At 63.9% G+C, this 26048-nt stretch overlaps 3 protein-coding genes across 3 annotated transcripts in view; all 3 read left to right on the top strand.

Moving 5' to 3' along the window:
* SDK2 (sidekick cell adhesion molecule 2) overlaps positions 1–9621 on the top strand; it is a 46156-nt gene extending 36535 nt beyond the window's left edge. Inside the window, exons 28-44 of the mRNA XM_083874720.1 lie at positions 150–248; positions 496–690; positions 768–969; positions 1141–1244; positions 1340–1410; positions 1532–1667; positions 2305–2361; positions 3008–3109; positions 3223–3338; positions 4259–4445; positions 4771–5136; positions 5248–5373; positions 6050–6214; positions 6477–6617; positions 7258–7396; positions 7651–7777; positions 8846–9621. Coding sequence (XP_083730846.1) covers positions 150–248; positions 496–690; positions 768–969; positions 1141–1244; positions 1340–1410; positions 1532–1667; positions 2305–2361; positions 3008–3109; positions 3223–3338; positions 4259–4445; positions 4771–5136; positions 5248–5373; positions 6050–6214; positions 6477–6617; positions 7258–7396; positions 7651–7777; positions 8846–9202 — 2690 coding nt within the window. The 3' untranslated portion in view covers positions 9203–9621. The remainder of the gene's footprint in view (positions 1–149; positions 249–495; positions 691–767; positions 970–1140; positions 1245–1339; positions 1411–1531; positions 1668–2304; positions 2362–3007; positions 3110–3222; positions 3339–4258; positions 4446–4770; positions 5137–5247; positions 5374–6049; positions 6215–6476; positions 6618–7257; positions 7397–7650; positions 7778–8845) is intronic.
* A 5225-nt stretch (positions 9622–14846) lies between these two features.
* Positions 14847–21372, top strand: CDC42EP4 (CDC42 effector protein 4). The gene is made up of 2 exons (XM_083874895.1): positions 14847–14937; positions 19505–21372. Exon 2 carries the CDS (start codon positions 19617–19619, stop codon positions 20565–20567), a length of 951 nt encoding a protein of 316 aa, XP_083731021.1. The 5' UTR covers positions 14847–14937; positions 19505–19616; the 3' UTR covers positions 20568–21372.
* A 2239-nt stretch (positions 21373–23611) lies between these two features.
* On the top strand, positions 23612–25827 carry CPSF4L (cleavage and polyadenylation specific factor 4 like; the record flags this gene model as incomplete). The annotated part of the gene is made up of 5 exons (XM_083874719.1): positions 23612–23714; positions 24563–24712; positions 24989–25087; positions 25202–25295; positions 25752–25827. The coding sequence occupies 5 exons, from the start codon at positions 23612–23614 to the stop codon at positions 25825–25827; spliced, it is 522 nt and encodes a 173-aa protein (XP_083730845.1).
* Between the last annotated feature and the right edge of the window lie 221 nt (positions 25828–26048).

Below are 26048 nucleotides of genomic sequence, written 5' to 3'. Positions count from 1 at the left end.
GGGTCCTCTGGGTGCCTAATCCCATCCTACCCCTGTTCTCTGGGGTGATCCCTCTCCTCCTAACCAACACACCCAGAGCTCCCATTCCCAGGGGATGGGATCTGCCTCTTTCCCCCACTCCTCAGTGACCCCAATCTCTCCCCCTGCAGTGCCTGGGCCCCCTGTGGGGCTCCTCTTTCCTGAAGTGAGGACCACCTTGGTGCGGCTGGTCTGGCAGCCACCGGCAGCGCCCAACGGCGTCATCCTGGGTAGGTGGGGAGCACCCTGGGCCAGCCGCACTGGGATGCTCTGCAGGGGGAGCAGGGATTGGCGTGGGGAGGCAGGGACCAGCTCCCTGGATGGCCTGAGCATCTCAGAGCCCTCAGGGGTGAAGTTCCTCGCTCTGATGTTGCTCCCGGGTTAGGTGTGAAGAGGTTGGGATGGAGGGGGCAGCACCGGGAGTGGCCCAGGCTGGTGTCCCCTCCCCAGCGCCACCTCTCCACTCCCTCCCCTCAGCCTACCAGGTCAGCCACCGCCTTAACACCTCGGCAGTGACCTCGGCCGCAGTGGAGGTGCTTGAAGCCGGCGCCCGGCAGTTCACGGCCACCGGCCTCCAGCCCGAGGCCACCTACCTGTTCCGCGTCACCGCGCAGACCCGCAAGGGCTGGGGCGAGGCGGCCGAAGCGCTGGTGGTCACCACCGAGAAGAGAGGTAACGATGGGGGGGCCCGGCCGGTGGGGGAGGCTGGCGGTGGCCCCGCAGTGCTCCCAGCCCCTCGCCTCCCCCAGCCCGGCCGCAGCCCCCCGGGAAGCCGCTGGCGCAGCAGGAGGAGGTGCGGGCGCGGAGCGTGCTGCTGTCCTGGGAGCCGGGCAGCGACGGCCTGTCCCCAGTGCGTTACTACACCGTGCAGAGCCGGGAGCTGCCCGATGGGGAGTGGGCCCTGCACTCCGCCCCCGTCAGCCACAACGCCACCGCCTTCGTGGTGGACAGGTGAGGGGTTGGGGACATGCTGGTGATGATGCTTTGGGTGGTTTCTGCGTGCCTCAGTTTCCCCATCTCAAGAGAAGTGGTGGTATGAGGCTGAGGAGCCCAGTGGGAGGGAGGGTGGCTCGGGGATGATCCGCTGGCTGCCCTGTCCCCATCCCACTCTGCTCCCTGCAGGCTGAAACCCTTCACCTCCTACAAGTTCCGTGTGAAGGCCACCAACGACATCGGGGACAGCGAGTACAGCGAGGAGTCGGAGTCGCTCACCACCCTGCAGGCGGGTCAGCACCTCCCGGGGCAGGGACAGCGGGTACCCCTGTGCCCGAGGGAATTCCTGCTGTGCCCTGGAGCCTCACCACCTTCTTCTGCCTCACAGCCCCCGAGGAGGCTCCCACCATCCTCTCCATCACTCCCCACACCACCACATCGGTGCTCATCCGCTGGCAGGTACTGTCCCCTCTGCCCTGCCCAGGGAGGTGACACCTCAGGGTGCCAGGTGACACCTCAGGGTGCCAGGGAGCCCTGGGTCAGAGCAGCCTCTGAGTGCTTTCCCTCCCTCTCCTTGCAGCCCCCGGCTGAGGACAAGATCAACGGGATCCTGCTGGGGTTCCGGCTGCGGTACCGGGAGCTGATGTACGACAGCCTGCGGGGCTTCGCCCTGCACGGCCTCGGCCACCCTGGGGCCACCTGGGCTGAGCTCACCCGTGAGTGCCCACAGCCCCACCGAGCCTGGAGACAGCAGCTGGGGTGGCCTGGGGGTGGCAGGTGGCAGGTCTGGGGGTCTGAGCAGTGCAGCATCCTGTGCTCCCCAGCATCTCCCAGGTGGCAGGGTCAGGCTGTGAATCCCCCAGCTCCCTCGTGCCACCAGCTCTGTGGTCCCTCACGTTCTTTTGTGTTGTCACTGGCTCTGTCCTGCTGTGTCCCTGTGGCTGAGGTGTCCACAAATCTGAGCCAAACACGGGTGTCTGCACCTAACAGGGGCTGTGTGACATCCTGCTGTGTGTCCAGGTGTGCTGCTGTCCTCAGGCCTGCAGAGAACAGGGTCACATCCACTCTGGGGGCAGCAGGGACACGAGTGACAAGGGCAGAGCACAAGGCAGGACCTGGCCCTGTCCTCTGTGGAGACCCCAGTGCATAAACCCAGCTCGTGGCACGCAGGGGTGGGGCTGGAGGATGGAAAGACTTCTCAGTGCTGTGACATCCCCATTGTCACCTGGGGGTGCCAGGGACCTTTTAGGGGAGCCCTGGCCTGCTCTGGGGTGGGGGCTGTGTTGGGGTGGGGGCTCTGAGGCAGGAGCCCACCCCTGCCCTGCACTAACCCCTGCCTGCTCTCCTGCCCAGCCGTCTATGCCGTGCACAACCTCAGCGAGGTGTCCCTCACCCAGTACGAGCTGGACAGTAAGTCACACCCCCTGTGTCCCCCTGCCACCCCTGTGTGTCCCCCACTGCCACCCCTGTGTGTCCCCCACTGCCACCCCTGTGTGTCCCCCCGCTCCCTCTGTGTGTCCCCCCCTGCCACCCCTGTGTGTCCCCCCCTGCCACCCCTGTGTGTCCCCCACTGCCACCCCTGTGTGTCCCCCTGCTCCCTCTGTGTGTCCCCCACTGCCACCCCTGTGTGTCCCCCACTGCCACCCCTGTGTGTCCCCCTGCTCCCTCTGTGTGTCCCCCACTGCCACCCCTGTGTGTCCCCCACTGCCACCCCTGTGTGTCCCCCTGCTCCCTCTGTGTGTCCCCCACTGCCACCCCTGTGTGTCCCCCACTGCCACCCCTGTGTGTCCCCCTGCCATCCCTGTGTGTCCCACTGCCACCCCTGTGTGTCCCCCACTGCCACCCCTGTGTGTCCCCCTGCTCCCTCTGTGTGTCCCCCACTGCCACCCCTGTGTGTCCCCCACTGCCACCCCTGTGTGTCGAGCTGGAACCCCTCTGCCCATCCCCTCCAGCTGCTCCCTGGGGACACCCCCTCCTTCCCATCAAGGGGGGCTCTGCCAGGACCCCTGGGGCTGCCCCATGGTGGGGAGGGTCCTGCTCACCCTTTATCCCCCAGACCTGAACAAGCACCGGCGCTACGAGATCCGGATGAGCGTCTACAACGCCGTGGGCGAGGGTCCCCCCAGCCCCCCCCAGGAGGTGTTTGTGGGGGAAGCAGGTGAGTCCTGCCCCTCTGTTGGGGGCTCGGCTGTCCTGGCAGCCCCACATCGCCCAGACGAGGCAGTGCACCCCCAGAATGATGCGGTGACACTGTCCCCTCCCTCGGCACAGTGCCCACCGCAGCGCCCCTGAACGTGGCCGTGCAGGCGGCCACCGCCACCCAGCTGGATGTCACCTGGGAGCCACCTCCTGTCGAGAGCCAGAACGGGGACATACAGGGCTACAAGGTACCTGCTGGAGCCGGCGACACGGGGGGGGCTCTGGGGAGATGCTGAATCCCTGGGGGGCACAGGGTGGGTGGTGTGGAGGATGCCGTGAAAGCTTTTAGGGGTTCTGGGGGAGTGCCGGGGGTCCTGAGGAGATCCCGGGTGTCCCATCCCGGTGCTGAGCGGCGTTGGGGCAGCAGATGGCGCCGTCGGCCCTGGAATGCACCGGGATGCGCCGGGATACAGCCGGGATGTGTCGGGAGAGAGCTGGGATGTGTCGGGATGCAGCCGGGATGTGTCGGGATGTAGCCAGGATGACCCGATGCAGCCGGGATGCAGTGGGATAGAACTGGGATAGAACTGGGATGTCCCAGGATACATCCGGGATGTGTTGGGGATGCACTGGGACAGAACTGGGATGGAACTGGGATGTCCCGGGATACAGCCAGGATGTGTCGGGGATGCACTGGGATAGAACTGGGATGTCCCGGGATACAGCCAGGATGTGTCGAGGATGCACTGAGATAGAGCTGGGATGTCCCGGGATACAGCCGGGATGTGTCGGGGATGCACTGAGATAGAGCTGGGATGTCCCCGGGATACAGCCGGGATGTGTCCAGGGTGCTGTTGGGATGCATTAGGATGCAGCCGGGGTACCCAGCCCCTGCTCCAAACACCTCCTGGTCCCCATCCCTTGTGATTCCTCCTGCTTGTCCCCATCCCTGGGAAATCAAGCATGGTGATCTCAGCACATGAGCCGTGTTTGATGCCCAGCACAGCCTGGAGCCCTCCTGGAGGAGAGGCTGTTCTGTTTGGAGCCACCAGGCTGGGACAGGGGCTCAGGAGCCTGGGCAGAGATTTTGGAGCCCAGCCAAGGGCTCAGGGAAGGTGAGCTGGGTTGGATCCGTGCCTGACCCCGCTCCCCACACCCCCTCCCGCAGATCCACTTCTGGGAGGAGCAGCGCCAGAACCAGAGCGCTCGGGTCAAGACCCTTTTCCTGCCCGAGACTGGGGTGAAGCTGAAGAACCTGACGGGCTACACCTCGTACTGGGTCAGCGTGGCCGCCTTCAACGCCGCGGGGGACGGGCCCCGCAGTGCCCCCGTGAAGGCACGGACACAGCAGGCAGGTGGGGCCCGTGGCTCAGCTCCCTCTTCCCCCTGGGCTCCGTGGGGATGGGTCCAGCTCCAGGGATTCCCCCTCATCCTACAATCCTGAGCAGAACATCCCTGGGCTCACCCCAGTGGGTTTGTGGGGTGGGGGCACAGGGAGGTGAGGCTTGAGAAGGATGAAGGGCTTAGGAGGAGACTCATTGCCCCGTGGAATCTTTGCTGCAGCAGGGATGGGCCCAGGGGGGTGTGAGTTGATGATCAGCATTGGGGTGGAGGCAGGAAAGAGGGGCTGGGGGTGTCCCCTGGAGGCTGAGCTGGCCCTGCCACCCTGTCCCCCCGCAGCCCCCAGCGCTCCCGGCTCCATCCGCTTCAGCGAGCTGACCACCACCTCGGTCAATGTGTCCTGGGAGCCACCACCGCTGCCCAACGGGGTCCTGGAGGGCTACAGGCTGGTCTACGAGCCCTGCACGCCCGTGGATGGTGAGGCCATGGCCGGGGGCAGCGGGGACGGCCCGGGGGGACCCGGCTCAGCCTCTGTCCCTGCAGGCGTCAGCAAGATCGTGACGGTGGACGTGAAGGGGAACAGCCCGCTGTGGATGAAGGTCAAGGACCTGGCTGAGGGTGTCACCTACCGCTTCCGAATCCGGGCCAAGACCTTCGCCTACGGGCCGGACGTTGAGGCCAACATCACCACGGGGCCCGGGGAAGGTGCGGGGGGGATGTGGGGGGTGTGCAGGGTGAGGGAGGAGGTGGAGTAGGGGCTGGCACGGCTCTGTGGCAGTTTGTGCCCCCTGGCTCCAGCTGTGCTCTGGTCCCCAGGTGCCCCTGGCCCCCCCGGAGAGCCCTTCATCTCCCGCTATGGCTCGGCCATCACCATCCACTGGTCCAGTGGGGACCCCGGCCAAGGGCCCATCACCAGATACGTCATCGAGGCCCGGCCCTCAGGTACCGCTGCTGCCTCTGTGCTCCATCCCCACCTCGGGGGTTAGCACAGGGGGAAACTGAGGCAGGGAGTGCTGACCTGGGTTGGGCGTTAGGATCCAATGTCTGTCTGGGGGGTTGTCCGTGTGCTGATCCATGAGGAAATCACACAGAGTTAAAGGAATAAAATAGGGATTTATTAAAAGGCCTTCAAAGGATTCACCTTGGGCAGTACAAGAGCCTGGCCAGGGAAGATGGATCACCCAAGATGGATCCATCACACCCAAGATGGACCACGGATCCAGTGTTTTCACACTTTTGGTCCATTTCTGTATTGGGGTAAATTGTCAAATTACACTTCAGGTTGTGCAGTCCCATCCTCCCAGTTTGCTCTCCTCAGTTCACTGTTGTTGGCACTTTTTGGGCCTGAAGCTGCAATGGTGTCCTTGGTTTTGAGGCTGGAAAAGGATTGTTTTGTCTAAACTGTGAAAAGAACTTGCTAACACTTTATATAAAGTTCAGAGTTATCTACCAGTGCAATAGAGAATCTGGAAAATATGGAAGCTAAAACTTAAGGCATCAAGTGGGGCTGGTGGAAAGGGCAGCCCCTGTAGGGCCGGGGGATGGAGGGACACCACCCCTTGCCCTGGGGTGCCCTGCAGAGCCAGCCCTCCCCTCCCAGCCCCGCTGTCTCTTCCAGATGAGGGGCTCTGGGACATCCTCATCAAAGACATCCCCAAGGAGGTGACCTCCTACACCTTCAGCATGGACATCCTCAAGCCGGGGGTCAGCTACGACTTCCGTGTCATTGCTGTCAACGACTACGGCTACGGGACCCCCAGCACCCCTTCCCCCTCCGTGTCAGGTGTGTTTTTGGGGGGATTCTGTCCCCCTGTGCCACAGGGAGGGTCCTGCTGTTGCTCTGTGCTCATGGGAATCGCTGAACCCACTCCTGGCTCCTACAGAGCCCCAAATCCCACTGCCAGCACCCCTTTTCCAAATCCAGCCCCCTCCTGTGGATCTCAGCCTCACAAAGCTCCCCAAGTGACCCTGTGCTCTGCAGAGGGGTGTCCCCATCCAGGCTGGCTGTCCCCTGTCCCCCTCTGATCCTCCCTGCTGTGCCCCAGCCCAGAAAACCAACCCGTTCTACGAGGAGTGGTGGTTCCTGGTGGTCATTGCCCTGGTGGGGCTCATCTTCATCCTCCTCCTCGTCTTCGTGCTCATCATCCGCGGGCAGAGCAAGAAGTACTCCAAGAAATCTGACTCAGGTGAGTGTGGTGGGTGAGGACAGGACCCTCCTGTTCCCGTGGGAGCCTCTTGGGGGTCTCTCCCTGCCTTTGGGGTCTGGGGGGAGTGGTGGGAGCATCCCTTCCTGCCCACCTCAGGAATGACTCCTCCAGAGCCACCCCTAACGCTGCTGTGGCTTCCCCGAGAGCACTGGCAGCTCCAGATGAAATAAAGGACTTGTCCCACAGACAGCTGAGCTGCAGAGGCAGGGCAGCCCCGGGGGCTCTGCAGAGGTCACTGGGATTAGCCAAACACGGCTCTGTTTTCTCAGCTCTGTCAAGGGTTCAAATTGTGGGGAAAATCCAGCCCTCCTCGTTAAGCAAACAGCCTGGAGTGGGGAGCTGGGGCACTGGGGCAGGGCATGGCTGTCCCCTCTTGGCTGCCCCCTCCTGGGTGGGCTGTCCCCAGGCCGTGGTGACCCTGGAAGCAGCACAATCCCCCCCTGGGGCACTGGGGCAGGGCATGGCTGTCCCCTCCTGGCTGTCCCCTCCTGGCTGTCCCCAGGCCATGGTGACCCTGGAAGCAGCACAATCCCCCCTGTGCAGGGCCCAGCCCCTCCTGGCTGTGCTGTGCTGCCCGCAGAGGGGCTGGGGGAGGCTGAGCATCCCATCCCACCCCCAGGGAACAGCTCCAAGGCGGCGGCCCTGAGCCACGGGGAGATGGTGAGCCTGGACGAGGGCAGCTTCCCCGCCCTGGAGCTCAACAACCGCCGCCTCTCCGTCAAGAATTCCTTCTGCAGGAAGAACGGCATCTACACCCGGTAGGGACCCCCTCCCCGGGCAGGGGGAGCATTTTTGGTCACTGTTCTGTCATGGGATGGGGAGGGCTTGGACCCCCAGGGGTGACCCTGATCTGCCCAGTGACCACTCCCTGGGATTGGGGTTTTTTGGGGAGGGGGTTGGCACTGCTTAGGGGCATTCCCTGACCCTGTGGATGCTCTGGGCTTGTCCCCAAGTGGCCCAGGCCTGAGCAGAGGGGGGACACACGCTGAGCACCCCCCTGCCCGTCCCCCAGGTCCCCACCCCGGCCCAGCCCCGGCAGCCTGCACTACTCGGACGAGGATGTGACCAAATACAACGACCTGATCCCCGCCGAGAGCAGCAGCCTGACCGAGAAACCCTCCGAGGTCTCCGACTCCCAGGTGAGCCCTGGGGCTGCACAGCGACCTGGGGGGGGGGGCTGGGGGTCCTCCCTGGGCCTCAGCCCTTTCCTCTGCCCCTCCTGGTGCACGTTTGGGAGCTGTGCTGCAGCAGCAGCATCCCTGCGGCTCCGTGGCACAGAGTGGGGCTGGCACAGCCCTGGGCAGGGGATGTGACCCTGTGGGGGGCACAGGGAGCTCAGCAGGGCCGGGGGCTGTCCCTGTCGCTGGTGGCAACGTCCACGACTCTGCCAACTCCACAAAATGCCACCTTTGTCCCATCAGCTGTGGAGCCCCGGGGGGGACCATGGGGCTGACACCCCCAGGGGCTGAAAGGACACCCTAGGGCTGTCCCCAAGCAGGAGGGGACAGTGCCCAGGGAGCCCCCCCATCACCGCCCGCACCGGCTGTTTCCTTGGCGGATACCAGCCCCTCTCCCCGCGGCCCGAGCGGGGCTCGAGTGCCTTTTGAGGAGCTGTGAAGAGCTGCGGGAGCTGGCGCTGGCCAAGGGGCACTTCCCACCGCCCTCAATGGGCCCTTTGTGCGCCGCCGGAGAAGCTGAATCCAATTACCGGCAGAGCCCAAAAACAGCCTCCCCGCCAGCCCCGGGGGCATCGGCAGCGCTCGGGAACCTTTTGTGCGAGGTTTTATTTTGTTTTAGCGAGAGGCAGAAAACCCCCAGCGATGCTGCAGCCGTCCCAGGCCTTTAAATACTTTGGGGATGTGCTCGCCGGCGTTCCCAAAAGAGCAGTGGGAAAATCACAGAGTCATTGAGGCTGGAAAAGATCTCTGAGATCCGAGCTGTGCCTGATGCCCAGCCCAGAGCTCTCAGTGACATGTCCAGCCTTTCCTTGGGCACCTCCAGGGACTCCAAACCTCCCTGGGCAGCCCCTTCCAATACCTGACCCCCCTTTTTCTATGTAGAAATTCCTCCTGATATCACAACCTCCCCTGGTACAGCTTGGGGCCGTTCCCCCAAAATCCCATTTCTGGGAGCAGAGTCTGACCCTATTAAATTTTGGGGCCGTTGGGTGATGTCCCCACATTTTCACCCCCTGTGCTGTTTTTCAGGGCAGCGACAGCGAGTACGAGGTGGATCCGGGGCACCAGAAGGCTCATTCCTTTGTCAACCACTACATCAGCGACCCCACCTACTACAACTCCTGGCGGCGGCAGCAGAAGGGCATCTCCCGGGCTCAGGCTTACAGCTACACCGAGAGCGATTCGGGAGAGCCCGAGCACACCCCGCTGTCCAACAGCACCTCCACGCAGCAGGGCAGCCTGTTCCGGCCCAAAGCCAGCAGGACTCCCACCCCCCAGACCCCCGGGAACGCCCCCAGCAGCCAGCCCGGGACCCTGTACCGCCCTCCCAGCAGCCTGGCCCCCGGATCCAGAGCTCCCATCGCTGGCTTTTCCTCCTTCGTTTGATATTTAAAGAGAAGAAGAAGAAACAAACAGGAGAAGGGGAGGGGGAAATTAGAAAAAAAGAAAAAAAAAAGAAAAAAAAAAAAAAAAGAAAAAGAAAAGAAATTAAGAGAACAAGGAAAAAAGCAGTGTGGGGGAGAAGAGGAGGAGGAAGGGGAGCAGCCCCAGGCTCCAGGAGTTTTCTGGAGCTGGATATGCCCAGGGCTGTCCCCGGGGCTGGGGAGCAAACCCAGCTCCCCTCCTTGGCCAAAGCTGCTGTGCCACGGACTCCTCAGGCCAGGTGGGGCTCGGGGTGCCCCAACATCACCCCGGCACCCATTGGGGCTGCCCCAGACCTGCTGCAGCCCTCTGGGGGTGCTGGGGGCTGGGAGAGGGGCTCCTGCCGTGCCAAACCCCGGGCCCTCCACTCGTGGCTCCCCCAGGACGTGGGGACAAGTAGTGACACAGAGACCCCCGAGTGCAGAAGGCAAGAGGAGCTCTGCTGATCTGAAAAACCTCTGGACTTGATTCCCCCCACTCTGGACCCCCACAGCCTTTGGGAGAAGGGGGAAGGATCCCGGGGGACAGTTCACTCCTCCCCTCCTTTGTGCCTGGCCCAGCACAGCCCCCCCAGGAGAACCCAGGACTGAAACCCCAGGAGAGCCCCAGTGGGGTGCATGTGGTGCTCAAACCCCCCCTCCCTGATTTTGCACCTCCAGGGCTCTGGTGAGGACTCTGATGAGGCGATTGGAGCCTCCCTTCAGCATTTCTGGCGGTTTGGGGTTTTTAAGGGGGTTTTGTGCAGAGGCCTGAGGGCGTTTGGGGGTGTTGATGCCCGGGGGGGTCCATGGTTGGGGCTGTTTTGGGGTGTCTGCACAGCACAGCCCTGCAGTGCCTGTGGGTGAGCCAGCACCAGCCCGGCAGGGCCGAGGCACCCAGGCTGAGCCGAGGGAGATGCCAATAAACAGCCTGAGGACAAGTGTGTCCCCTCTCTGTCACCTCGCTCTGCCACAGAAAGGGTCAGTGTGATGTGTCTGTGTGTCCTGCTGCCCCACTGGGCTTGTGGCAGCCCTGTGGCACCAGAGGAGGGGCTGGGCAGGGGGTGCCAGAGGTGCTGGATGGAGCCCAGAAAGGTGTGCAGGGAGCTGTGGTGGCCGTGCCCTGCATGTTCCCATCTCAGTGGGGTCTGGAGCTGCTGGGAAATGGGGTGATGGGACAGGAGACCCCACTGCACCAGCACTCTGGGCACTGCCAGCAGCAGCCCTGGCACTGGGGCTTGTCTCCTGGGCTGGTTCACAGCCGCCCTCTCCTGCTCTGCCCTTCAGGCCTGGCAGGAAAATCCAGGTGAGGCGTTCAGGTTTCATCACCTGTCCCCAGCGGGGGCTGGGGGTGGGGACGGTGCTGGCAAAACATCAGGTCCATGCCAGGGCTGTGGGGTCCCTGTCACAGCCCCTGGGAGCCCCTGGAAGCCACATCCCCACCCTGGTGTGGGCAAGGGGAGCATTGCCTGTGCAATGTCACCCTGTCAGCCAGTGCTGCAGCTCCCCTTTGGACTGGGAGAACTGGGCTGCAGTGGTGGCCTTGCTGCTGAGCCACAGTCACTGTTTGTCCCCTCAGTGGCTCACGGTGTCCCCAGAGCAGCAGGAATTGCTGGTGGGTGACTCCTGTGGCCTGCCTGGAGTGGTGCTCAAGGCAGCACCCAAGGGTGGGCAGAGTGGGGAGCCCTGACACCCCACTTTGGGGACAATGACGTGGGACAGAGGGGATTCTGCACCTGGCTGGACAAATCCTGCTCCTCACGCGCAGCCCAGCTCCAGCCCCAGGCATCCCAGCTTGTGCAAGAGGGACTTTTCCTCCCAGCCGGGCTGGGCCACGGAGCCGCCGGGGCAGAGCAGGTCTGGGGAGTCGAGCAGCACCGGGGAGTTCCCAGGGCAAGGAATGCTCCTTGTGCAAGGAATGCCAGCCGTGCAGGGGACATTCCTGGTGCCAGAGATGCTCCTGGTATCGGGGCTGATCCCTGGGTGAGCACTGAGCTCCCCAGACACAGGGAACAGGGTGATCCATGTCCTACATCCCATCCTGATCCGTGTCCTGCATCCCATTTGCGTGTCCTCCCCAGCACTGGGGCACAGCAGAGCCCAGGCCCTGCTCACCTGCCCTGCCCTGCCCCAGCTCGTCCCTTGGGGCAGGTTGGGGAGGTGACACCGCCGGTGTGGCCATGGCTGGAGTCCTCGGAGCGAGGGATGCAGCCCCTGAGGAAGTCAGGGAGATCCCACATCCCACCACGGTGGAAGGTTAGGATGTTGCCCACTTTGGGCACAGCAGCGATGGGCTGAGTGGCACCGGTGAGAGCTCTCCCTGCCTCAGTTTCCCCATGGAACAGAAGGAGTGGAACCAACCAGGCTGAGCCTCTCTCCCACCTCCACGTCCAACCAGCCCTTTCTCAAACCCCCTCCCCACCATCCCAGCCCCTCAGGCAGGTGAGAGCTGCCCGTTCCCCTCCCCAGGGCTCTCCAGGCCGCTCCGTGCCGCAGTCAGCCGGGGTGAGCTGCCAGCCCCAATCACTCCCCGAGGACCCAATGGGCCTTGACGTTTCTCCCCAGCCGTGGTTTTCCCAAAGGCAGAGCAGCTCTCGCTGTCAGGGCTGGGAGAGGCAAAGGAGGGCACAGGGGAGATGAGGCACCCCCAGGTTTTAATGGGTGGATGGGGCAGTGTTGGAGGAGGAGCTGCTCCCTGCTCCAGGTGCCACAGGGAGATGCTGATGTGCCAAAAGTGATGGATAAATCTGGGCTGGAATCTGTGATTTGTTTGAATTTATTTATTTTAGAAGCAGCCCCGCAGCCCTGTCCTCCAGATATCGCCGGTTCCCTGCCAGCTCCTGGGACAGAGCCAAGTGTGTCATGTCCCCACCTTTCCCTTGCCTTGGGGACAGGGACAGCCCCTCCTGCCCTGCCGGGGGCCAGCCAGGCCTCGGCGCATCCTCAGAGCCCCAGAGCCCGGGGCAGGGCAGGAGAGGAGAGCAGCAGAGAGGACAGAGCCAGGGCTGTGTCCCCTGTCCCACCCTGTCCCCCCTGGAGGGCTCCCTGTGCCAGGCCAGGGCTTCCCATGGGCGCTGCAGGAGCCACACTCCAGGTGGGATCACGGGATGGTTTGGGTTGGAAGGGGATTTAAACATCATTTGGCTCCAGGCTGGAAATCCAGCTGTGCTGGGAGAGGCCGGGGGGGCTGCAGCTCGTCCAGGGGATGGTTTTTTGGGGGGAGCAGGTTGGGGGAGCCCATTCCCTGGCACTGCTGGGAAAGGTGAGAGGTTGCAGGGAGAACCTGCCCATGGCACCCAGGTGCCCACCTGGCCCAGGTGCCAGTGGGGAGTGGGCAGAGGGTCCTGCCAGGATTCTCTGGGGACCTGCTGAGCCCTGGGTGAGGGATGTGGGGAGGAGCTGAACCCCCTGGCTGTGGGTGGGTGTTTGTGGGGTCACTGGGGAGGTTTCTGGCAGCAGCCAGCGCTGAGCCCTGGGCTTGGAGGGATTTTTTTTGGGGGAGCTGTGGGGACAGTGCTTTGTTCTGGCACCCTGGGGTGCCCGGAGAGGGATCCCCAGCTCAGGGAGAGCTCCCCGCTGGCTTTCAGAGCCGGCAGACAAAGCTGGCAGCAGCAGCAGCAGGAGGGGATGGGGCTGCCGGGAACTCGGGCTCTTCTCCCTGCCCTGCTTTTTTCAAAGTGCTTTTCAAGCCTTTTCTTTTCTTCTCCTCCGCTTTCAAAAGCTGCTGAGAAGCAGCAAAAGGAGCCGGCGGTGGCTGAGGAAGGGCGGGAGGGATCCGGGGCCACCCCCAGCTCCCCTCCCCGGGTCTGGCTGCAGGAAAAGGGAGAGGGGGGTCTCTCCCCGTCTCCCCCAGGCAGTTTTTCAGGCTGAGTGGGTTCCTGCTCTCCCCAGGCGGGGCCAGGCCGGCGGCTCCCACCAGCCGGGTGATGTTAATCCCCGCCGACTGCGCTGTCTGAGCCATCTCCACTCTCCCGTCACGGCCGCAGGTGAGGTGATGTCCCACCAGCCTTCCAGGATATTCTCTGCCTCCATGTGAGGCCGCTGGGGGCTGGGGAAAACCCTCCTCCTCTTCCTCGCCTGCCAAAAAAAAAAAAAACCAAAACACTGTTGCATCCAGAGTTGGGCTCAGGGTTTTGCCTCCAGCTTCAGTTTCTCTGCGTGGAAAGAGAAGAAAATAAAATTTACCAATAAAATGGGCTATGAAAGAGGCACTGGAAGAAGCAGCAGAGCTCAGGATGGAGACACTGGGCATGGGTGGGATGGGGACAGAGCCGTGCCCTGGGTACCAACCTCAGCATCTCCTCAGTGTCAGATCTGCGGTGATACCACCTCCCCTCTGATGGAGAGAAGGGTCAGGCCCAGCTGAGCCACCCCAGGGCCCGCTGCTGCCAAACCCGGCCCCAATCGGGGACTGCAGCTCCTTGACACAAGAAACCTCCGGATCTCACAGCACCAGAGACCCCCAGAGTGGTGTGGGCAGAGCATCCCCAGCATCCCCACCCACCGCCCCCCTGCCTCCCCCACAGAGCCGCCAGAGCCTCCAGAACAGAGAAACGCTGCGTTAGGGCAGGTTGGGGATAATCTCGGCTCTCCCGCCCCTTTTCTCCTACAAAGGTCTCGTCTTAATTCGGGCGAGCAGCAGCTGTGCAGCCCAGGACTGTCCCTTTCAGGGCGGTGTGGTGGGGCTGGGGGTGAGCGTGGGATTCACAGACAGGGCCGGGCTGGCCGTGAAATCCATCTCTGGGGTCGTGGAGTCCCCTTCCAGCACCAGCATCGGACACCTGGAGTGACCATGGACCTCCTGTCCCGGCCACCGCCCCCCCAGCACACCCACGGCCCCCCAGAAAGGGATCCAGCAGTGGAAATCTGGGGGCAGTGGGGGGATGTGGGTGCCCCAGGGGAACGGGGGCATCGCTGCCGCCCCGCGCCTCCAGCCGCCTCCTCCTGATTAATTAATTAGAGTCGGTCACCCACCATCAGCACCTCAACCCTGTCCTGTCCCCAATCCCTGGGACACCCCGGGGGGGTACCGACCCCCTGTCCCGTCCCCAATCCCATCAGGACACCCCGGGGGGTGCCAAACCCCTGTCCCGACCCCAATCCCATCAGGACACCCCGGGGGGTACCGACCCCCTGTCCCGTCCCCAATCCCATCAGGACACCCCGGGGGGTGCCAAACCCCTGTCCCGACCCCAATCCCATCAGGACACCCCGGGGGGTGCCAAACCCCTGTCCCGACCCCCCTCCCATCCCCAATCCCATCGGGACGCCCGGGGGGTACCGACCCCCTGTCCGGTCCCCAATCCCATCAGGGCACCCCAGGGGGTGCTGAGCCCCTCTCCCGACCCCTGTCCCGACCCCAATCCCTGGGACACCCCGGGGGGTGCTGAGCCCCTCTCCCGACCCCTGTCCCATACCAAATCCCATCGGGACACTCCGGGGGTGCCAAACCCCTGTCCTGACCCCTGTCCCGACCCCAATCCCATCGGGACACCCCAAGCTGGACCGAACCGGGACCGACTGTCCCACCCCCCCCCACCCCCCCACCCGGGTTTGAATGGAGGGCGTGGGAACCGCCCCGTGACGTGGCGGCGCGCCATTGGCCCGGGCGGGGCGATGATGTCATGGGCGGGGTGGGGCGGGGGGGGCGCGCTCCGTTCCGTTCCGTTCCGTTCCGGCGGGGCCATGGACCGGCGGCGGCGGCGGGGCCCGGCACAGCAGGTACGGCACCGGACCGGACCGGGGGGACACAGCGGGGGCCGTGGAGACCCGCAGAGACTCAGCCCCGCTTTGCCCCCGCGGCGTGGGGGGCGCTGAACCCGGCTATTGTCCGGCGGATGGGCGGGCGGGCGGGTCCGCGCTGTTACCGCGTCCGGTACCGGCCACAGGAACACCCGGGACCCCCCTCCCGTTCCCCGCCGGGCCGGAGCGCGGCGCGGGTGGCGCTGGAGGGTTAACAGGATGAAAAGCGCTGTTTGCCCAGCCCGGCTCACCCCACCCCGCCCCACCGCCCGCCGGTGCCGCTTCTCCCGCGGTAACACCGAGCCCCGAGCGGGGCTGGCGGCGCATTGAACCGGCGGTGGGCTCGGCTGGGGCGGTGGCTGCTCGGGAAGGTGGATCCCGGCCGCGCTGGAGCCGCTCCAGCAGCACCCGGGGCTGGCCGGGCTGGGCGGCCGCGGCTGCTGAGTCAGAACCGCCCGAAATCCCCGTCCCGTTCACCCCCCGGTGGCTCCGGACAGGGGTCCCGCCCGTCCCTGGGCGGCCCAGACCGTGCCAGGGTGTCCCGGGGAGAGGAACGGGCCGGTTCTGCCCCCACACCCTCCCGGTGCCCGGGGCCGCCCTGCTCTGACCCCAGCAGCAATGAAATATGGATATTTCCAAGCGCCGAATCTATGGATCAGTTCCCAAGGGATCTATAGAGCAGGAGAGCTGTCCCAAAGGGATCGTTAATGGGCTCTGCGCGGCGGGGAAACTGAGGCACGGCCGGGACAGGGCTCTCTCTCCCCAGTAAACAAACCTTGTTTTTGGACTCAGCTCCCTCGGTAACCGGGGAGCGACTCCAGCTGGGGTTTAGCACCCAGGAAGGGTCGGTGTGTGCAGGAAGGAGCCTGGCCCCCCAACCCAAACCCCCGGGGGAATCTGAGCCTGGCGGGGCTCCCTGCCCGGCCCCAGCCTTGTGCTGACCGTGCCGCTCTCTGCCTTTGTTCGCTGCGTTTTGTCCTGAGCACAACCGAGCTGAGCCAGCCGGGGGCTCCGGGGCAGGTAAAGGAGCTCTGGGAAATCTCTACCTCGTTCACTTTCCAGAGAAAACCGCAGGAATTCGGAGCCCGGCGTGTTGAGCCCCGGTATCCTGAGCAGAGGCAGAGAGGAGAGAGAGAGAGAGATAACCTTTCCCCTCCGGAAAATCCCCTCCTGGCCCTGCAGAGCCGCGGGCTGGTTCGTGGCCGCGGAGCTGGAGGATTTATGGCCCTGTGCGTGTTCTGGCGTGTCCTGCCTGTGGTTCCTCGCTGAACTCTGGCTCTTGGCAGTCCCTCGGGGAGCTCTTCTCTGCTTTTTGGCACTGGCGGAGAGTTCCCAGCCCGTGTGCCGAGAGCCCTGGTGGGAGCCAGGCTTCTCCTCCCTCTCTGTGCCTTTTCTCCATGCCCGGCTCTGATGCTCTGTGGCTTTTCCCGCTCGGTTCACCCCAGGGTTGTGCTGCAGCAGCATCCCCGTGGCAGGGACAGGAGCAGACATGTCACCGGGACACCCCGGCTGCCCCCGGGGCCTGGGAAGAGTCGCTGGGGAGGGTGTGACAGGCTGTGTCCCCTGCCTGTGACAGGCTGTGATCCCTGCCCTGTCTGTCTCCTGCCGCTGTCTGCCCGGCTCCAACATCAAAGCATCGAATGATCCCCAGAGGGGCAGAGCACCTCAAAGTGGGGCTGGGTGGCCTCCCTGTCCCGTGTGTGTGTGGGGCTTCTCCCTGGCCCTGGGCAGCGTGGGGGGACCAGACCGGTCCGGCACGGCCCCAGCACCCAGAGCATCCTCTGATCTCGGGGTGCTGCCTGGGGGGGAGCTCGTTTGGAGCCGGCTGGGCCGGCCAGGATGCTTTTCCCAGCTTGGCTTTCCCAGGCTGGGAGCTGGGGAAGAGCTGGATGCATGGGAATGTGGCTGGATTGGCACTGCTCCTGTGTGTGCTCTCATTGCCTGGCCTCCTTCTCTGAGCCACTTTTCGCTCTGGTCCCCACGGGTGGCTGGTGCTGGGATGGAGGGGATGGAGGGGATGGAGGGGGGGTCTCGTGGGAAGGCTGCACCATCAGGGCACGTGGGCCTGGCCGGGGCTGTCCCAGTTCTGTGCTGGCTGCAGTGTCCTACAAGCAGGACATTCATTTACAGGGACAATTGTGTCCCTTGGGCGCCTCAGGTTGTCACTCCTCAGAGCCTGTGAGCCCACAGGGCTCAGAGGGAAGGTGGGAAGCAGCACAGGGATGTCAGTACAGGTTATCCCTCTTGTGTGTGCAGGTCCTGTCCTCTCCCCTTGCCCCAAAGCCCTGCTGGGGCTTGGCTCTGCTCTGGGCTCACTGCCCCAGCTCTGCCAGGTGCCTGCAAAGTCTCTCGGGTTACCAGCACCTTCCCCTGGTAGGTGCCTGAAGAGGCAGCGATGCCTCCCTGCCCTGGTTTCCTTTGTGAAAGCAGCGGGAATGTCACAGGATCTGCTCTCCCCGAGAGAGAGAGAGAGAGGAGGAGAAAAGGGCTCTGTGTCCAGCGCCCCGGGGCCGGGCAGCGTGGGCAGCGTGGGCAGCAATGTCCATCTGTGCTGCCATCGCCTCTTGGAGCCAGCTGGGAGCCAAACATCGAGGCATAGGGGGAGATTTTTGGCTGCTGTGATGAGGCTGGAGCGTTCAGGGGAGGGGAGACAGGGTGATGGAGCACTGCTGGCCCAGCCGGGACCGCTCCAACCTCCCGGTGGCCCCTTTGCAAAGTATCTCACAAATGCTGAACTTGGCCCCGAAATCTAAATACAAGGGAGGGACAGTCCCCAGATGGCCTAAATCAGCAGCACGGTTGCCTGGCCCAGCTGGGGAGCTCGCCGGGAGTGTTTGTTTTATGGAAAACCAAAGGCTGCAGGAATGCTGGCCTGGAAGGAGACGTTGGAAGGGGAAGGCGTTCGTGCCATGCACACGCGCCTGGGAGATCCCAGAGAGGGAGTGGGGTCCAGAGAGCTGCTCCTGAGTGTTGGGATGGGCTGAGGGGGGAAGGAATTCCCCTGGCTCCCTGTTTGAGGTGCAGGGAAGGGCGTGTGGCTCCTTGGTGGCTGATCCCAGCTGCTGAACTGGGATGAACTGGGGGTCCCCATGTGCCATCATCCCCCTGGGGGCTCAGGCTGTGCCTCCTGCACAGGGCTGGACAGGGATTGTGGCCATGTCCCACCAGCGCTGTGCCAGGGACACTCCTGCCCTGGCCAGGCCCATCCTGGAGCCGTGCACGGCAGGGTTGGGCAATGGGACTTTGCCCCAGCGTGGGGCCAGAGTCCATCCTGCCCAGCCACAGCCTGCCCGAGGTCCTGCTGCTCCTCTGGGGGACTGTGGGGTGTCACAGCGTGGCTGTGGGGAGGGAAAGGGGGTGCAGGAGTCCCCTGGCCGTGCTGGCAGCTGTGGGGTGGCTGCTGTGGCTCCTGGTGGTGTCCTGGGACCATCACTGCCCGTGGGGCTGGCTGGGCTCTGGCTTGGGGACGTGTCCCCTGTCCCACGGCTCGCTCTGAGGACACACGTCCGTCCTTCCCTTCCCTTCCCCGTGCGTGTCACGGGGCGGGTGTCGCCGGCGGTGCCCGGAGGGAGGAAGAGGAGGGAGGAAGAGGGCGGCCACAAGCCTTTCCTCCCCAGCAGCCTCTCCCGGGACCACCTGGGGCTGCCTGGCGCCAGGGGATGCAGTGACACCACCACTGTCCTTGTCCCCTCCTGGGCTGGGCTGGCCAGGTGGGCTGGTGCTGGTGGCCCCGAGGTGGCCAAGGGAAGGAGTAACATGCTCATTTCCCATTGTGGTCAGCCAGAGCCCTCGTCACTTCTGTCACCTCTGAGTCACAGCGGTGACAATGAGATGACCAAGAGATGGTCACGCATGGACTCAGCTCTGAGGAGCAGCACAGAGGGGTTTGGGGGGCTCCAGGGCAGCAGCAAAGCTGTGTCCCCACATTTCCATCCTGCCAAGCATGAAGGGGTCCCCATCCCGGTCCCCCTGTCCCCCTGCTCTGCTGGCGGTGCCTCCCGGGGGCTCTACGCCCTCCTCACACACTTCCTGCCGTCTGTTTCCAATTCCTCCTGGCGTCTGCTCCTCCCTGCTTTCTTCCAATTAGAAAAAAAAAAAAAGAAAAAAAAAAAAAAAAAAATCCCAGGCATCTTCTGAGCGTGCAGCTCGCAGAGGCTGGAGCTGCCGTGCCCCGTGTGGGAGGGCCGGGGCTGCACGAGGAGGGGACAGAAGGTGCCCACGGTGCCCTCTGTGCATCTCTCTTGGTGCCCATTGGTGTGGGGCACAGAGTCAGGGATCATCCTGAAGGATTTCTGGGCCTGGGTCTTTCTCTCTGCTCCAGGGATGCGTGTGGGGAGCTTGGAAAGGAGGTCTGAGGATGGAATGATGCCCTGCATGGAGCCAATTCCCAGGAGAGCCCAGCAGCTGGTGGGCACAGAAATCTGGTTGATGGGATGAAATCCCGCCCACACACCAAAGCCTGACCATGTCCCTCCCTCCTGTCCCTTAGGAGTGACCCATCTGTGACACCCAAAGCCTGACCATGTCCCTCCCTCCTGTCCCTTAGGAGTGACCCCTCCGTGACACCAGCGGGATCCAGGCCGTGGAGCCCCAGCTGTGAGTGAGCAGCAACCCCAGGACCCAACACAGCACATCCCTCCTCTGGAGGAGCCTCCACCATGCCCATCCTCAAGCAGCTCGTGTCCAACTCCGCGCACTCCAAGCGCCGCTCGCGGGCCGACCTGACGGCCGAGATGATCAGCGCGCCCCTGGGCGACTTCCGCCACACCATGCACGTGGGGAGGGCCGGCGACGCCTTCGGGGACACCTCCTTCCTCACCAGCAAGGCCGGGGAGCCGGTGCCCGAGGTGGGAGAGGAGCCGGGAGCCTCCAAGCCCGGCCTGCTGTCCCGCCGCTTCCGCAGCAGCAAGCGCTCGCAGTCGGTGACTCGCGGCGACCGGCGGGACATGCTGGGCTCGCTGCGGGACTCGGCGCTCTTCGTCAAGAACGCCGTGTCCCTGCCCCAGCTCAACGAGAAGGACGTGGACAGGAGCGCGGGGCAGCTGCCCAAAAGCCTCTCCTCCAGCCCCGTGAAGAAGCTGCCCGAGGAGATGAGCCCCGAAGAGCAGCAGCGCCCGAACGGGGCGGCCGCCAGCCCCCCTGCCTTGGACGAGCGCGACTTCGGGGACATCACGGAGCTGCCCGTGGTGGTGGCCAAGGGAGGGGCGGGCTTGAAGCACGCCGAGTCCATCATGTCCTTCCACATCGACCTGGGGCCCTCCATGCTCGGCGACGTGCTGAGCATCATGGATAAGGATCAGTGGGAGCAGGATGAAGATGCTGAGGCGGAGGAGAGCCGCGAGGAGGAGGAGGAAGAGGAGGTGGAGGAAGGGCAGCCTGCCCCACCAGGCTCCCCGCTGGTTCCTGTGGCAGCCCCGAACAGGCAGAGCCCGGCCCGTGGCACCGGTGGCCGCAGCCCCAGGGACAGCAGCCCGGCCTCCAGCTGCACCTCGGGGCCCGAGGAGCGCAGCCCCGTCCCCAGGCCGCCCAGCCAGCGGGGGGTGACCCCAAAACGCCCCGACAAGGAGTTCTCGTTCGCCGATGAAGACGATGACGAGATCCGGGTATAAAGGTGGAGGAGGGTCTGGTCCTCACTGCTTGGACACGGGGCTGAACACCCCAAGTGGTGGCGCTGGGGAAGACTGGACTCCTGCCTCGTTCCCTCTCTGTGCTGCAGCAGGACAGTGCTCTGCTCCCGGGGCCGGGGGGATCCTGACCCCTGTGAGCCCCCACACAGCTCCAGCACTTCCTGGGAGGGGGAAGCAGACTCGATTTTGGTTCTTTCTGTTGGACTTTGGATACTAGCTCCTTTCTCCTGCTCCCCCTGCCCGTGTAAAGCGATTTAGGATCCAACAAGACGAGCCTTTGGAGTTTTAGACCCTTTAGTAATATATATATATTTTCCACCGTACAGTTTTTACTGTTTTTCTGATTTGTACTTACCTTTCTCTACTCTCTTTTGGTTTAAACTGAGGGAAGGTTTCCCGTGAGGAAGAGAACTTGGCTCTGGAGCTTAGAGGTGGCCTTGGGACTATGGGCAGCTCCAGCTTCCTGGGTTTCTTGGGGACTTTCTGCACACCAAGAGCCTCCCAGTGCCGTGGCAGGTGCTGGCTCCCCATCCCTCAGATGGATGGATGGATGGACAGTTCCATCCCAGATACTCGACCCTCCAACCAGCCTGGGGGTCACAGGGATGCTCCCAGCCAGCTCCAGGGATGCTGATGGAACTGTGGGCCCTGTGGGAGGAGCACCTGGAAGCTGCTGGAGCCAGGGAATTTGGTGTCCTGGCGGGGCAGTGCCGGGAGCAGGCGCCTGGAGCAGCAGGTTTTATACTGTGTATGTACAAATGCAAGGAATAAAAGGAAATGGTAGTGACTGCAGTGGCCTGACTTCCTGGGGGTGACACGCAGGACCGAGCAGGACCAGTATCCCTGTGCTGCCACCAGCCCTGTCCTGCTGCCCCAACCTTCCCTGGCCGCAGTTTGGGCACCTGCCGTGGCTGAGCTTTCTGTGCCTGAGGAAATGGGAGAGCTCCTGCTGGCCGGATCTGGCTCGGGGCTGGGACCCTGGGGCCAGGCTCCTCCTGCCAAGGGATGGCTCTGCCAAGGCTCCCCTCTCCTGCTCCCTCCGGCCGGGGAGGAGGGGACGGTGCTGGGGGGGCAGCACTGGCTGTCCCCGCTCCCAGGGCAGGGGGCCAAGGGGTGCCCTGGGGGTTCCCGGCCCCTTGGGGCTGCCGTGGCCCTGGATGATCCTGGTCATTCCCATCCCACAGCCAGCTTCCCACAGCTCAGCCCACACTGGGGAAATGGGGCTCTGCCAGTGCTGGGAATGACTCCCTGCTCCAGCCCCTTGGATGGAGCTGGGCTGAGATGGGGCAAAGTGCCAGGAATGGCCCCACAGCCTTTCCCTGAGCGCTCGGCAGGCTCTCCTCATCGGAGAGAGGGAATGGTTTGTCCCCCTAAACATCTCCCAGCCCTGGGAGGGGCTGGATGCCCTTGTCTGCCCAAATGAATCTCCCTGGAGAAGCCAGGGGAGCGAGCAAACGCTGCGCCGCAGTGGGGACACAATGGGGTCCTGTCCTGTCACATTGGGCAGGGGACATTGGGCCATTGTCTGGGACGGGGAGAACAACAGCAGCTGCAGCTGGAGGCTCTGAGCTCACCAGGCTGCCTCTGCCCTGGTCACCGTGCCCCCCTGCCCTCTGCCAGGGTCTCATGTCCCACCCCCTGAGCCAATGATCCTTGTCACTGTCACCTGGGAGGTCACCAGGCTGCTGGGGGACAGCTGGCTGCTCTTGTCCCTTAAGGACTTTGTGGCACCAAGCAGTGAGGTTTGATCCTTGGGGTTTGGCCCCTTTTCTCCCAGGGCTGTGGGGCAGGGAGGAGCCCTGCGGTGACACTTCACGGGCCGCCTGCCACTGTCACTTGGCCACCCTGATCTTTGTGACGCCTGTCGGCTCCAGGCTGGGGCTCGGCAGCGCTGCAGTGCCCGGAGCTGATGGGGCAGAAAGAGTGTGTGTGGGGCTGCTGAGCACAGCGGGGACACGGCCCCGCTCCACGGGACAGGGTGTGACACCAGCACCTCCAGTGTCCAGCCATAGACAGTGAGGCTGCACCCTCAGCCTCCCCAAACCCCCACAGTGACATCCCTGGGGTGGCACCTGGGCTGCTGGGTGGGTGGTGGGTGCCCAGCACCCTGCAGCACCCATGGGCAGCGCTGTGACACTGCTGGTCCAGTGGTTTGATGGCAAGTGACAGAATGGGAGCAGCAGGGCTCCATCGGCCGTGTCAGCCCGCGGTGCCCCGGGCCATGGGAGCTGTGACGGAGCAGGGACGGAGCTCTGGGATGAATCCAGGGGCTGCTCCACCCATGGAGCCAGAATGTGCTCCAGAATGGAGCCTGGCACCCACGAAAGCCCCAAAGCAAGGATGGAAGAGGCTTTTGGGCAGGCCAGTAGAAGTGTCCCTGCCTGTGCATGGAACAAGAAAGGTTTTAAGGAGCATTCCACAAGAAACCACTCCATGATTCTGTGATTTTTTTGGGATGCAAACTCCTTGCAGGAGCATGAAGATGTGGGTCTGTCCTGCCAGGTGCTGGAGGAGAGCAGGCCTGGGGCTGGAGCACAGCAAAACACACCCAGCATCCATCCCGTGCCTTTGGAATGCTCCATCCCAGCGCTCCAGCCAGATCTGTCTCCATGGAAGGCCTCGAATTGAGGGTTAACCCAGCCCACAGCCAGCCCCAGCCCTGTTTTCTGGAGGAGAAGCAGATGTGGGAGCGGGGAGGCTGCGAGGGGCTGGTGGGGCCTGGGGCTGAGCTCCCCAGCTGCGGCACCAGGCAATCAGGGCTGCAAATTGGGATCAGATGTGGGCAACTTCCCCCTCTAAATGCAGCACTCCGGGGCTGCCTGGGCTGGTCCTGCTCTGCCTGGAGAGGAGGAGGAGGGTTTTGGAGTGTTGCTGGGGGCCAGGGTGGCTGCAGGGACCTCCAGAGTGTGGTGCTCCCTTAGGAGAGCTGTGTTTTCCTTGGGGAGCACCTCTACCAGCCCCAGGAGCTTCCCTGCCTCTCTCCTTGCCTCCTCCCCTGCCTGTCCTGGGCTCTTCCCGGAGCAGGGATGATGCAGGAGCTGGTGACTGGCATGGAGAAGATCAGCTTTGACTCAGAGCCTGATGTGGAGGAGCTTGGAGCTCGGCCCCTGCCCTTCCTGGGGGTGGACAGTAAGTTGAGGACGGGGCTGTGGCATTTTGGAGGGTGACAAGGCTGTGGGAGCTTTGGGGGGGGTTTTTCCTCTTGCTTCCCTCCAACAACACCTGGGTGGTTTTTGTCCTGGCTCTGGGCATTGCTCCCTCAGGGATGCAGCTGACAAATCTCTTGAAGGGGCTGCAGGGTCCTCAGTGTCCCCACAGTCCCTGTACTGGGGGTGGCAGGTGAAGCCCTCCCCACCCCAGGGCTGTGGGGACAGGCTGGGTGTAACAGGGGTGTCCCAGGTGTGTGGGGCCACCTGTGGGGCTGTGACAGGGGTGTCCCAGCTGTGCAGGGCCACCCTGGGCAGTGGGGACAGGCTGGGCTGGGGCAGTGGGGACAGGCTGGCTGTGACAGGGGTGTCCCAGGTGTGCAGGGCCACCTGTGGGGCTGTGACGGGGGTGTCCCAGCTGTGCAGGGCCACCTGTGGGGCTGTGACAGGGCTGTCCCAGGTATCCAGGGTCACCCCGGGGCAGTGGGGACAGGCTGGGCTGGGGCAGTGGGGACAGGCTGGCTGTGACAGGGGTGTCCCAGGTGTACAGGGCCACCTGTGGGGCTGTGACAGGACTGTCCAAGGTGTGTGGGGCCACCCCGGGGCTGTGGTTGCAGATGGGACTGGGGCCGTGGGGACAGGCTGGCTGTGACACGGCTGTCCCAGCTGTGCAGGGCCACCTGTGGGGCAGTGGGGACAGGCTGGGCTGGGGCATGGGGACAGGCCGGCTGTGACAGGGGTGTCCCAGCTGTGCAGGGCCACCTGTGGGGCAGTGGGGACAGGCTGAGCTGGGGCAGTGGGGACAGGCCGGCTGTAACACCGCTGTCCCAGCCGTGCAGGGCCACCCCCAGCCCGGCGGGGCCAAGCCCGCGGTGTGCAAGCATTGGCTGCGAGGGCTCTGCAAAAGGGGCGACGGCTGCGACTTCCTGCACGACCCCGAGGCCAGCAGGACGCCAGAGTGCCATTTCCACTCCAGGCTCGGTAGGTGCGGGGCTGGGCAGCCCGGGAAGCCTCTTCCCACCCCTCCTCGATCATCTCCCGTCCCCCGGGGCTGGCCCGGAGCAAGCGGCTGATGCCACCTCCTGCCTGCGGGAAGAAGTGCCACTTGTCACACACTCAGGGTCACTTGTCCCCCTCCTCAGCCAAAGCTGGCTGTTTCCATGGCACCCCAATTCCTTCCATCCAGCCCATCCTGGAGCGATTCCCCTTTGGCTCGAGGCAGCGTTGTCCCGAATATCCCACGCTTTGCTCCCGCAGGTGAGTGCAGCGACAAGGACTGTCCCTTCCTGCACGTCACTGCCACCACCTCTGTCCCCGCGGGCTGTCCCTGGTACGACCGCGGTTTCTGCAGGCACGGTGAGCTGTCCTGGAGCTGCAGCCTGGATTTGGGCTCGGGGCTGCGGGGAAAGCGGTGTCCCCACAGCCCCGGGGCGATGGCGTGTCCCTGTGAGTGTCCCCTGTGCCTGGCAGGTCCCCTGTGCAAGTACAAGCACACCAGGAGGGAGATGTGTGCCAACTACCTGGTGGGTTTCTGCCCCGAGGGACCCAAGTGCAAATTTGTGCAGTAAGTACTGGGGAGGGGCTTGGGATGTGGTTGGGATGGGGGAAATCCTCTCTTTGAGGTGGCTCTGGGTCCTGTAGGGACAGAGATAAGGACACAAAGGGTCTGAATTAAGCAAACCCCACACCCAGGTGGCTCTGGGCACTGTAGGGACAGAGATAAGGACACAAAGGGTCTGAATTAAGCAAACCCCACACCCAGGTGGCTCTGGGCACTGTAGGGACAAGGACATGAAGAATCTGAATTAAGCAAACCTCACACCCAGGTGGCTCTGGGCCCTGCAGGGACAGGGATACAAAGAATCTGAATTAACCAAACCCCACACACAAGTGCTGCTGACAGCAGGGTCAGTGCTGCGTGGGCAGGGGACAGCCCATGGAGGTGGCAGCTCTAGGACATCCCTGAGGGGCTGTGGGGACACCACAAGGAGTAACTGCCTGTCCTCTGTGTCCCCTGCAGCCTCAAGGCCGGGCTGATGACCAGCAGCACAGACCCATCCAAGGTGAAATGTTTTCCTTTGTGCCCACGGGGGTGATGCCCCAGCTGTCCCCCAAAATCCTGTGGGGCAGCAGCTGCCAATGTCCCCTCCTGCTCCCTTTATTCCCCTCACAGGAATCTGCATGTCCATGGGGGCTGCTGCAGTGGGATCTCCCTGCTGCAGGGGACAGGGGAGGAGAGGACGTGCCACCCAAGAAGCCACCTCCATGTGGCACCCAGCACCTGTCACCTCACCTGTGGGACACCCCTGGCTGTCCC

The sequence above is a fragment of the Zosterops lateralis genome, assembly GCF_965231275.1.
Source record: "Zosterops lateralis genome assembly, chromosome: 18".
In the NCBI taxonomy this organism is placed as follows: Eukaryota; Metazoa; Chordata; class Aves; order Passeriformes; family Zosteropidae; genus Zosterops; species Zosterops lateralis.
Note: the sequence above shows the minus strand (reverse complement) of the source record. Positions and strands in the feature narration are given on the sequence as shown.

What these genes read in the sequence shown, in the direction of transcription:
- CDC42EP4 (XM_083874895.1), top strand. Translation starts at nt 19,617, where the DNA reads ATGCCCATCCTCAAGCAGCTCGTGTCCAACTCCGCGCACTCCAAGCGC.